Genomic DNA, 12,392 nt, shown 5'->3' with positions numbered 1-12,392 from the left:
CCCATCACCCCCAACCCTCCTTTGTAGATGGTGTACTTTCTTTGGGCAGGTGAAACACCTGAATGTCGAGAGTCTCTCCATCAAGATCCCCTCTAAGTGTCAATGGTGTGTGAGGGGCAGATGTACTGTAGAGTGGGGGTTCTGGACCCAGGAAGGCTAGGACTGCTGAGGGAAGGCTTAGATAAGAGTGTTCTCAGAGATCTAAGAGATGCAAGATCTCATCCAGCACCCAGGGAGCTTATAATGTGCATTGAGGGAGAGTATCTTCGAGGTACCCAAGCAGTCCCTGATCCTGAGCTTAATAGCTGCACAGTGACTAGGGCTCTGCAGAATGGAGAGGGTTACCATGTGTGGGGGAGTTCTGAGCCATGTCAAGACCCCAGAGTTCGGGGTGACTGAGCAGCTCCAGACTTCCCTGCTCCCCCTTGCCCTAAGCCACACAGCCTCTACTTGAGGCTGTAGGGCAGTACCCCACCTGACCTCCCTGCCCTTTGCCCCTCTGCCAGCAACGCTCAGTACATCGTCAGTGGCTCTGACGATGGCTCCTTCTTCATCTGGGAAAAGGAGACCACCAACCTGGTCCGCGTGCTCCAAGGGGACGAGTCCATTGTCAACTGCCTGCAGCCACACCCCAGCTACTGCTTCCTGGCCACCAGCGGCATCGACCCTGTTGTGCGGCTCTGGAACCCCCGGCCAGAGGTGAGGGTGCAGAGAAGATGGCCAAAACTAGACAGGGAGAAAGGCTGGGCTGGACCCTGTGCATGGCCCCTGGCTGAGCCTGGGATCGGAAGGGGAATGAGTCACCCAGAGACTAGAAGCTGCTAGGATGAGGGAACTCTTACTCAGGGGCCCAACGCTGTGTCAAGGTGGGAGCCATCAAATCCTGAAAGTGCCAGTTGCAGTAGGCAATTCCAGGGGCAGGAGTAGGTGCTCGCCTTCTAGAGGCATATCCCTGAGCAAGCTGAGAAGATGAGACTCCCATACAGGAAACAGTAACCAAGGGGTGCAGGAGGTAGGGAGGGAACCAGAGCATCTCCAGCACCACCTCGTGAGAACAGTACCTCAGGGGCTCCCTAGGGACCTCATATACCACCGCGTTGTGTCTTCCCCGAAGCTGGGCAAAAGCCATTCCCTTGGTTACCTGGAAAGTATGCAGGCTCTGGAGTCTGGTGAGCCTCGGTTTGAATCCTGGTCCCTTCACTCACTGCCTAAGGGACTCAACCATCTCTGGCCAGGTTTTTATCATCTCCACATTGGAATGGGAATGACAGCACCACCTCAAAAGGTTGCTTTAAGGGTAAAGAAGTGATGCCGGTGGAGTGTTCACAGGGACACTTAGGGTGGGGTGGTCCCCTCCACTCCCAGGGTGGGTAGCCCGGCAGGCTGGCCTGAGGCCTCCCCTGCCCTCTGCCTCGCTTCCTTCCCCTCTCGAGCCAGCAAGACAGAAGTCAAGGGGTGTTCTAATTACAGAGGCATTTTACTGTGAATTTTAAGGAGAACCCCACAGGCCTGTCCCATGAGGGGAGAGGAAACGGGTAAAGGAAGGACTGTTGGGAGTGATGACAGAAAAGAGTAGGATGGGGGTGTTGTCTGTGCCCCACCTCGGGCGTCTGGTAGGTGTGCCCAGCAGACCCTGGTGCGAGGCCTCGCACATGTGTCCCTGTGTGGGCCCCCGTGTATATGACCCCATGTGGTATGTCCCCAGCATCAGGAAACGATACGTACCCTGATGTGTGTATGCCCCCCAGTATGCATCCCAGCGTGTGTCCCCCCAGTGTGATTACCAGATGGGCCCCATATGTACAACCCCATGTGGTGTGTCCTCTCCCTCACGTCTGTATCCTGGTGAGCATGAATCCTGTACATACCCCGGATGCGCATTCCCTGGCACCCAGATGCACATATGAGCATGTGTACAAATCCCAAGTACATCTCCTCGTAGGTGCAGCCCCCTCTACATCTATCGCTCCGTGTGTGTGTGTTTGCCGACCTCCCCCCACACACATATATCCCAGTGGTACGTGTGCCTTCCCCCACAGAGCGAAGACCTCACAGGCCGAGTTGTGGAGGACATGGAGGGTGCTTCCCAGGCGAACCAGCGGCGCATGAATGCCGACCCACTGGAGGTGATGCTGCTCAACATGGGCTATCGGATCACAGGCCTGAGCAGTGGGGGTGCTGGGGCCTCTGACGACGAGGACAGCTCCGAGGGCCAGGTTCAGTGCCGGCCCAGCTAGACCCTCCTAGCTCTGGTCCCCAGCCCCTGCTACTGGCTGGACCCTTCACCATGGGCAGGAGGTCAGGGGGTTCTGTTTTGGTTTGTCTTTCCCTCCTCCCCCCATTTTTTCATTTCCCTGTTTTGTTTGTTAGTTTGGCATTGGGGGTGGGGGGTTGCTACAACTTGCTGGCTTTCAGACTTTTGGGCAGATTGCCCCTTGACTGGCCCCAGCTCTGAGCAGAAGAGCAGGAGGGGAAGCCCCTCCAAATACCCCCCACCTCCCACTTCCATGTCCCTAGCGGGCTCTGGCCTGCCTCAGGTTGGGAGGCAAGAGCTGAAGCTGTCTTCAAGGATTGCCCTACACTTCAGTTGGCAACAGGAAGGGGAGTGGAATTCCAGTCCATAAGGGCTAGCCTTGACCTGTTGCCACTCTTGCTCCTACGGGCAAGGCTAGCTCCTCTGTGGCTTCAGGGAAAGTTCTGAAAAAGGATGGGGTCCCACCCTCCCTCCAGAGCCACCATGTCAGGGTGGAAGCAGAAGGAAGGTGGGAGTCCTGCAGTAGGCAAGGCCAGGCCCTTGCCTGGGCAGGAGAGCGTCCTCGCCCTTCTCCCAGTGCTGGCTCTGGACCCTGCACCTGCGCTCACTGGCCACCTCTGGGGGCTTAGCCTTTCCCAAGGGCCCTGGCAGAGGGTGGAGCACCACGCCATACCCTTCTGCACTGCACTACGACCACTCCCACTCCCCTTTCTGGGGGCTCCTTGGCCTCACTGTGACCTTTCTGCCAGAGCTCCCAGCCAGGCCCACTCTGCTGAGGTGGCGCTCCCTGCTAAGGGCCCTTTCTGCCCTCCCTCCCACCCCACATGCTGAGCCGCCACAAAGACCAAAGAAGTGATGGCTTTTCTCTGTCCCCTTGCTGCTCTGGGGGGAGGGGGGTGGGTCTCCTGAGCCACTCAGACGGGAAAATCCCTAACTTGGCCCCCTCCCTCCTCAGCAGCCCCAAGCTTAACACTGGACAGCAGTCACCCCACCACTCACCAAGCCTCTCTCTGTCCCCTTGGCTCTCAGCTGGGAGCTGCTCCTGATAGTTGCTCAGCCTTCCTCCCCTCTCCCCCCCTTTCCCCTCAGTGCTTACTTGGCTCCAGCCCTCCAGCTGCAGCCTCCCTTCTTCCCTCCCTCCATCCTTCCCTCCCTCCGCCTGGTCTCTGCCAGGTGCCTCCTCTCAGTCAGGCTTCAGAGCAGCCCTGGAGACAGGAGGGCCATGTTAAAAGCTTTTTCACAGTTTTAAGAAGGGGGGCGGGGGGGTGAGGATAGTGGTGGGGGGTCTGGCACCATCTCGTCATTGCTTTAATCCCAGCAACACAGGTGGCAGCTTCTCCCCCCTCCGCCCCACCCAGTCCCTCTCCCACCCCTCTCTCCTAGCTTGGTAATGAAGTATATTTATTGGTGAAGGAAACAGCTGCTGCTGCTTTTCCTGCTGCTGGGACTTGCTCCCCTGTCTCTTCTCCATGACCTTTCTCGAGCCAGGGAGGGGAAAGCAGGAGTGCGGGGGCTGGGCCCTGGGGCCCAAGGACCAGCAGGGGCCCCTTTTGCTTTCCTGTGTTCGAGCCACCTGCCATTTCCTCTCTCCCTGCCTCCCACCCTGCCCCCCCCCCCACCCCCTGCCTGCCCAGCCTGGGCCCTGCAGTGTGGAGAGACACATAAGCCTTACTGTCCTCTGGGGGCAGGAGCCGAGCCTTTTTGTTGCTCCGCTCCCAGGAGAGTGAGGGTGACGCAATTGATTAAAACCATTTTGTTCTAGGTGTGGCTGCTGGCATTTGTGGGGTGCAAATGGGTCTTAGAACCAAAGTTAGGGTACCTGATCCCTCACCTCTGTAGCTATGTGACTTTGAGTAACCACATTCTACTGGGTAGACAGTAGAATGAGGCCTGCCTTGCAGGATCCCTGTGAGCAGTGGCCCCCCAGCATAGCGGGGCTGAGTGCAGCAGAGCCTGGCACTGATGGTTGTGAACTGCAGTAATCAGCTTTCACTCTCCAGGCTGTTCTCTCATGTCTAAAATAAGGAGGTTGAAGTCTTAGTGGCTTTTCAAACTTCTAAAATCAACCCAAACAAGAAATACACATTTTACACTGTGACCCAAGATACCCATGCTTATTTTTGTGTATATAATGAACATAAGTTTTACGCAATAATATTTACCCTTGCTACATGCAGTGTGTTCTATTTACCATTCTGTTTTATGAAGGAGAAAAAATGCTGGCTATAACCCACTAAATGGATTTCACAACGTACAGTTTTTTGATGTGCCCTGGATTAGAGGATATCTTAGACCAGAAGTTCCCAAACTTTCTCAGCTCATAGCACTTACCCAGCATTAGTGGCTTGGTAATTTTCTCATGGAGCTTCTAAACCAAAAGAAATGCCTAACAGTTCTACTTACCAAGTAATTATACTCAAATCACATATTAAGAACTATGTCCTACCCAGCCACTTTAAAAAAAAAATAGTACATATAAACTAGAAGAAACAATATTTTTATTTCATTCTTAAATACAGTAATGGGATCTGTGTGCTTGTTGGGCACTATAAAGCTTGTCAGATTTTCTAATCAGATTGGACACTACTACCCTCACTTCCTGTTCCACATTGACTTTCAATTGCTTTTTATCACAGCAACCACCAAAAACCCAGCTTCTCAAAGATGACCTAACCAAAGGAATGTATCACAACCTGATGATGAAACTATGATCTACCTTGAGCTAGTAGATCTCTCCGTAGCCAGCAGATGTTGAGTATCTCTAAAATTTAAAATCTCCTACCACACCCCCTATGAATTTGTTTGGCCCCCCAAGGTTGTTGATGCGCAGTTTCAGGATGGTGGTTCAATACTGTGGGAACAGTAACTTCACTACTGAAATTTTGTTAATTCTTCTCTTTGTACATTTGGAAAGAACAGGGAGTGATGGGAAGGCAGCAGGGTATGCTAGGGTATTCTTGGTTTAATTCAGGAGACAGGAAGGAGATCCTGACAGAAACAGAAGCACAATAGGTGGTGTCATGAAGCAGGTGCTTTGGACCAGTATCACTTCTTTGTGTCCAAACTGAAGTCTGCAGAAACTTCTTCAAGACATTTGCAGACCAGGCGAGGGAGGGACAGTGTCCCAGGTCAACAGAGTAGTGTAAAGTCCCAGATTCCCTCCTGGAGCCCGAACGATTCAGTTCAGCTGCACAGTAGAGGGTGGAGTGGCTCATGGGCTGAAGGGGCAGTCCAACTGTAGAGGACTCCCTGTGCTTGACAAGAGGCTGTAGGCTTGGCCCTGTAAGCAAGGAGGAGCCACTGGAAGACTTCATTCACCAGGGGCTCCCTTTCATTTGGTTTGGCAATTCCCCCCACTTTTTAATAGACTATTTATTTATTTAAAGATTTTATTTATTCAACAGAGAGACAGCGAGAGAGGGAACACAAGCAGGGGGAGTGGGAGAGGGAGAAGCAGGCCTCCCACTGAGCAGGGAGTGACGCGGGGCTCAATCCCAGGACCCTGGGATCATGACCCGAGCCAAAGGCAGACGCTTAACCAACTGAGCCACCCAGGCGCCCCTAGACTTTATTTTTTAGAGCAGTTTTAGGCTTACATATATCCCCCTCTCTCCCTGGCTCAGAGTCTCCTATTACTAACATCTTGCATTACTGTAGTGTGTTTATTATAATTAATGAACCAGTATTGATTTTTTTTTTTTAAGATTTTATTTGTCAGAGCGAGCAAGCGAGCACAAGTAGGGGGAGCGGCAGGTAGAGGGAGAAGCAGGCTTCCTGCTGAGCAGGGAGCCCGACACAGGACTCGATCCCAGGACCCTGGGATCATGACCCAAGCCGAAGGCAGATGCTTAACCGACTGAGCCACCCAGGTGCCCCTGAACCAGTATTGATATATCATTATTAACTAAAGTCCATATGGTTCACTTTTTTTATTGTATAGCTCTGTGGGTTTTGACAAATGCATAATGTCATGTATCCATCATTACACTTTCATACAGAATAATCTCACTGCCCTAAAAATCCCGTGCCCTAGCTATTCAGCATATGCGCGCACGCGCGCGCACATACACACACACACAGACACACACACACACACACACACACACACACACACACACACACCCCATAGGGGTAAATCTGACAAAATATGTACAAGATCTATATGAGGAAAACTATAAAACTCTGATGAAAGAAATAAAGGAAAATCAAAATAAATGAAGAGATACTCCATGCTCATGTATAGGAAGACTCAATATTATTAAGATGTCGTTTCTTCCCAACTTGTTCTATAACTTTAGTGAAATCCCAATCAAAATCCAGCAACTAGTTTTGAGAATATCAGCAAATTGATTCTAAAGTTTATATAGAGAGGCAAAAGACCCAGAATAGCCAACACAATAATAAAATCAAGGAAGAACAAAGGAGGATTGGCATTACCCAACTTCAAGATTTATCATAAAGCTACAATAATCAAGACAGTGTGGTACTGGCAAAAGGACTAGACAAATAGATCAATGGAATGAGTAGAGAACCCAGAAGGTGAGCCACATAAATATAGTCAGCTGATCTTTGCCACCCAGAAGGTGAGCCACATAAATATAGTCAGCTGATCTTTGCCAAAGGAGGAAAGTCAATTCAATGAAAAAAGGATAGTCTTTTCAATAAATAGTGCTGGCTTTAAACACTGTACACCATTCACAAATGTTAGCTCAAAAGGGATCATAGACCCAAATGTAAAACAAAACAATAAAACTTCTAGAAGATAAACAGGAGAAAATCTGGGTGACCTTGGGTTTGGTGATGAGTTTTTAGAAACATCAAAAGCACAATCCATGGAAGAATTGATAAATCGGGTTTCATTAAAAACTTCTCCATGAAGTCATCATTACGAGAATGAAAAAGACAAGCCAAGGACTGACAAAATATTTGTGAAACAGGTCAGATAAAAGGTCTGTGCCCCCAAATATACAAAGCTCTACAAAGAACTCTTAAAATTCAATATGAAAACTAAACCCAATTTAAAAATGGGCAAAAGATCTGAATAGACACTTCACCAAAAAAGGATATACAGGGGACTAATGAGCATACAAAAAGATGCTCAGCACTATGTCATTAGGGAGTTGCAAATTAAATCAACAATGAAATCCCATTACATACCTATTAGGATGGCTAGAATCCAAAAACTGACAATACCAAATGCTGACAAAAATGTGGAGCACCAGGAATTCTCATTGCTGGTGAGAATGCAAAAATGGTACAGCCACTTGAAAAGACAGTTTGGCAGTTTCTTACAAAGCTAAATATAGTCTTACCGTAGGATCCAGCAATTGCTCTCCTTAGTATTTACCCAAATGAGTTGAAAACTTATGTCCATGCAAAAAGCTGCATACAAATGTTTGTAGCAGCTTCATTCATAATTGCCCAAAACTGGAAGCAACCGGGAAGTCGTGCAAAAGGTGAATCGACAAATTGTGATAGAGCCACACAATGTATTATTCAGTGATAAAAAGAAATGAACTATCAAGCCACAAAAATACGGGGGAAACCTAAATGCATATTGCTTAATGAAAAAAGGCAGTCTGAAAGCCACACTGTGTGATTCCAACTATATGACTTTTTAAAGAAGGCAAAACTAGAGGGAGTAAGAAAGGTTGTGTGAGGTGCTCCATTTTTAATGTGTTTCTGCATGTGTGACTCACCCAAAGCTCTCACCAGCCCTACTGATAAGAGAGGTGGGGTCAGATAAGCCCGCCCAGTGAATGTATAGCAAAACACTTTTTTTTAAGATTTTTTATTTTTAAGAATCTCTATACCCAATCAACATGGGGCTAGAACTTACAACCTCGAGATCAAGAGTTGCAGGCTCCACCGGCTGAGCCAGCCAGGAACCCTGGCAAGCAAAACAGACATTAGAATTGGGCCCCCTGTGGGGCACCTGGGTGGCTCAGTTGGCAAGCATCTAAGTCTTGATCTCAGCTCAGGTCTTGATCTCAGGATCATGAGTTCAAGCCCCCGCTGCCACACTGGGCTCCACATTGGGCAGGGAGCCTACTTAAAAAAAAAAAAATTGGGCCGTCTATGTTTGTGGTGGGTAGGTGTGGCCCTAGAGGCCTGGTCCCCGTCTCTGTGCTTCAGCACATGCTGAAATGTAGGTGCAGAAGGTAAAGGGCAATGAGACACTATCTAGCTCAGAGGTTCTCCACTCTAGTTATACCATCAGAATCATCCAGGATACTTTTTTTTTTTTTTTTGAGAGGGTTGGGGAGCGGCAGAGAGGGAGAAAGAATCTGCAGCAGCCTCCATCCATGCTCAGTAAAGAGCCCTCAGGACTCTGAGATCATGACCTGAGACATCCAGGTGCCCCTCACCTAGAATACTTCAAAAACTACCAGTGTCCCACCCCAGAGATTGTTTTAATTGATCTGAGTTAGGACCCGGGCATCCATCCATTATTTTTAAGCATCCCAGATTCGGTCTAAGTATGGCCAGACCTGAGGATCACTGATCTAGCCCTAAACTCCACATTTTCAGAAGAGAGACAAGGAGTTCCAAAGACGGGCAGGAAAAGGGGATGGCTGTCCAAGGAACCCAGTGAGTTAGAAGCAAAACCAGGACTGGATCCCTAATCTCTGATTCCTAGTCCAAGTCTTAAAAAATCATTTTCTTTCATAAATGTCATGATCCTTTTTGAGCTCCTCCTCTGTGCCTAGCACTGGCTTAATGAAAGTGCACACAACAGACTAATCCCTGACCTCCTGGAACCTCCACATTATATGGAAGATGTGCGACAGAAATGCGGATTGTGCGTGGTCCCTGAGCATTAGATTTCACTGGGAATCATGAGTCCTCCCCTGTACATTCTGCCATGGAGTGCCCCACCGTTTGCCAGGCTCTGTGTCTGGCAGGGGTGGTGTGGGAGGAAAGCATTCTGATGGACATGATGGCAGGCATGGGGTACTCTTGTTCGGTATTGCTCTGCCTCCTCTCGACTCATTTTTTTTATGTATAAAATAGCCTGGTCCTAGTGAGGCTAGAGTTTGCATTTATTTTGTGGTGATTTACAGAATCTCAGGCTGCTCTCAGCCTTATCATTCTTCAGTAGACCTAAGAGGGCTCACCAGCAGAGAGAGCCAGGGTCGAGGCTCAAAACCCCAACTGTCTAATATGTGCTTAGATCTCAGAAAAGTTCCTGAACCTCTATGGGCTCATTTTCCTCATCAGTAAAATGGGTATTTTGATACCTGCTCTGGTTATTTCACTACATTGTAAGACGGCCCCAAATCATAGTGAGATTATGTGCATCCAAGTGCTTTTTAAGTGAGTAAGCTTTCTACAATTGTGATGGGTGCTTTTCACTACTACAATAGCTAACATTGAGTGTTTATTTGGGGCCAGAAACTGTTCAGGTATAGCCGGTCGAATAAACCTTACAAGAACTCTATAGGATGTGAATTATCGTTTCCCATTTTAGATATGAGGAAACTGATGCCAACAGGCTCAGTTACTTTCCTAAGGTATGACAACCACTGACAGAGCTTAGGTTGAAACACTGGGCTTGCTGGCTGACTCCAGAGAGTTCACGTATTTAACCGTCATGCTTTACTGCCCACCTGGGAGTAGGAGACTTAGATTCTGGTCCTAGCCGTGCTTTCGATAATCTTGGGCGAGTTTGCCCATCTATAAAACGGAACAGAGAAGGAAGTCGTTTTGTAAACTAATGTCCAAAGAGTCAGAGTGTCTGTTCTCAAATGGTCCCCTCCCTACCGTGGAAAGGTTTGGAGAAATCCTGGAATACAGTTCAGGGCTTAAAGGGGAGAATCCCAATCTCCAGGAGCCAAAGAAGGTAATAAATGGAGCAGAAGCAGAAAGGCTGAAGAAGAGAGGACTCTGCCCTCACACACTCCAGACACACTGCATGACGCCCAACAGCAACTCCAGCCTGCAGCGGTGACCGCCCCTGGCTTGGCCCTGCTTCCCTGGGTTATTGATTGAGGTGATTCTTCCCCAGAGCCCTTAAGGAGACCATCAGTGATCAACAAATAGCAACGGTGACATTCCCTGAGCACTTCCTATCTGCAGGGTGTTGTGCTTGGCTACAGGGACCAATAGATCCAGTCAGACCCCTTCTCAAGGAGTTCACAGTCCCTCGGGGAGACAGACATGTAAACAGCTAATGCTAATGCAAGTACACATGAATATTCAATAGGTAGAAACACAGCCTTCGTGCTCTGGGAGCAAAGAGGGAGCATTTGCCAGAAACCTTGAAAGTAGTAGAGTAGGGGAAGGGCATTCCACTGAAGGAACAGTGTGAGCAAAGACAGGAGGTATGAAGTGCAGGAATCATTCTCTGAAAGGCAAACAGCCCAGTGAGGTTAACTCCAAGCAAGTCCAGAGGGAGACAGTGAGAGCTGAGGCTTGTAGAGTACGTTGGGGTTTAGAGTCAGACCATGGGGGCCTTGAAGGCCAGGATGAGTGAGACAGTCTGAGGCAGGTGGTGTGTGAGCCATGGGGACTCATAAATGGGGCCAATGGAGGGGGTGCCCTCACTCCCACCAAGAGAACGTGCCCTGAGTTCACCCTTCAAACAAGCAGCATCTTGCCCTCGAAGATTTCCCAGCTTGACAGTTCCGGCTCTACTATCCTTCCCTCCCCCAGCCAGCCCTGTAAGTGGATCCAGATGGTCATTCCTATTTTAGGTCGGTGTGTGTGTTGAGGGGAGGGGTAGCTATGAGTCCTATCAATCCTTTCCTGAGCTGTCTGTTAGAGGAGCTTCTTCCAGGCCCCTGCTGTGATCCTCTGAGCCTGGAAGGAAGTGTTAGTCTTTGATGGAGATTTCCCATCTGTCTGTGGGTGATAGAGGTGGCAGCAGCGGAGGAGGCAAGGCACAGGCTAGGGAGGCTTTACGTTGGGTGAAAAAACCCAGGTGATGTGTGCATATGAGGGGGGGCCGTGTGGACAGGCTGAGGGGTGGCAGGGGGAGAAGCCTGGGAGAGAGGCCCCAGGGAAGTCTGAGGAGTTGGCTTCTTTCTCCGAGTACCTGGCAGTCTTCATGCCTCTGCTTCTGTAGCTGCCTAGGCCAAGGAACTAAGGATCTCTGATCAGACACAACTCCTGAGCACTGTGCCCAGCAACCTCTATGGGCTCCTTAAAAAAGCTTGGGACACCAAGAGATAGCAGTGATAAGCTGGGTTCCTGCCCTCAGACTGTATGTAGCCAGCATATGATACCAAGCTTGTAAGTGTATGCCATTCATTCATTTTTGCAAATATTAAGCAGATGCTATGTACTAGACACTACTAGACACTAGGTTTACAGAGTGAACAAGGCAAGTACAGTCTCTGCCCTCAAGGAGTTTCCAGCCTAGTGGGGGAATCCAACAATACATAGCTACAAATGTGCTATGAGGGAAAAGAACAGGATGTCCCAAGGGAGATTCACAGAGGCTTTCTGATTTAGATTGGGAAGGACTCTCTGAGAAAGCCACATTTAATCTGAGACTTGAAGGATAAATAGAAGTTAGCCAGTTTAAGGGGGTGGGGAACATTCAGCAGAGGAGTGTGAGCCAAGTCCCTGGGGGCATGAAAGAGGGTGGCACATGAGAGGAACTGAAAAAGAGGCCAGGGTGGCTGTAGTGTAGTGGACAAGTAAGAAAAAAAGCAAGATGCAGGGCCTTGTAAGCCATGGTAAGATATTTGTGTTTTATCCTAAGTACACTGAGAAGCCACTGAAGGTTGTCAGAGTAAAGGTGGTACTTGTGTTAGTACTACCAAATTTGTGGCAGACCCTAAGAAAGACTTACTTTGGTTGTTTATTCATCAATATGTATACAATAAATGACTAAAGGGCACCCACCAGCCCTGTGCTAGAATTATGGATTGACAGTGATGATGGAGGAATATCTAAGGCAAAGACCCTCCTCAGAGCCTGTGATCTGGAAGAGATTATTGTGATTGAATCAAGAAGTAATGTAATTTATTCATTCAACAAACATACTGCATATCTAATCTATACCAAACTCTGTGCTAGATGCTGGTTGTTGCTCTGCAAGGATTAGACACTACACATGGGTCACAGGAGAGGTACAAACCTACTCAAAAATTTTTGAATGGGTTAGAATCATTTTCAGCTGTAATATCTG

At 48.8% G+C, this 12,392-nt stretch overlaps 1 protein-coding gene across 4 annotated transcripts in view; it reads left to right on the top strand.

The window, feature by feature from the left end:
• WDTC1 (WD and tetratricopeptide repeats 1) overlaps window positions 1-4,015 on the top strand; it is a 64,601-nt gene extending 60,586 nt beyond the window's left edge. For 3 of the 4 annotated variants that reach the window (XM_025856139.2, XM_025856138.2, XM_073903120.1), the window contains 2 exons: window positions 507-699; window positions 2,040-4,015. In XM_025856139.2, the coding sequence (XP_025711924.1) occupies window positions 507-699; window positions 2,040-2,237 (391 nt within the window). In that variant the 3' untranslated portion in view covers window positions 2,238-4,015. The remainder of the gene's footprint in view (window positions 1-506; window positions 700-2,039) is intronic. The other variant, XM_025856140.2, reaches the window with a different exon arrangement.
• Window positions 4,016-12,392: the final 8,377 nt, after the last annotated feature.

The sequence above is a fragment of the Callorhinus ursinus genome, unplaced genomic scaffold (assembly GCF_003265705.2).
Source record: "Callorhinus ursinus isolate GAN/ISIS: 27379988/994484 unplaced genomic scaffold, GSC_fseal_2.0 scaffold18, whole genome shotgun sequence".
NCBI lineage: Eukaryota > Metazoa > Chordata > Mammalia > Carnivora > Otariidae > Callorhinus > Callorhinus ursinus.
This window is presented reverse-complemented; position numbering and strand designations above follow the sequence as displayed.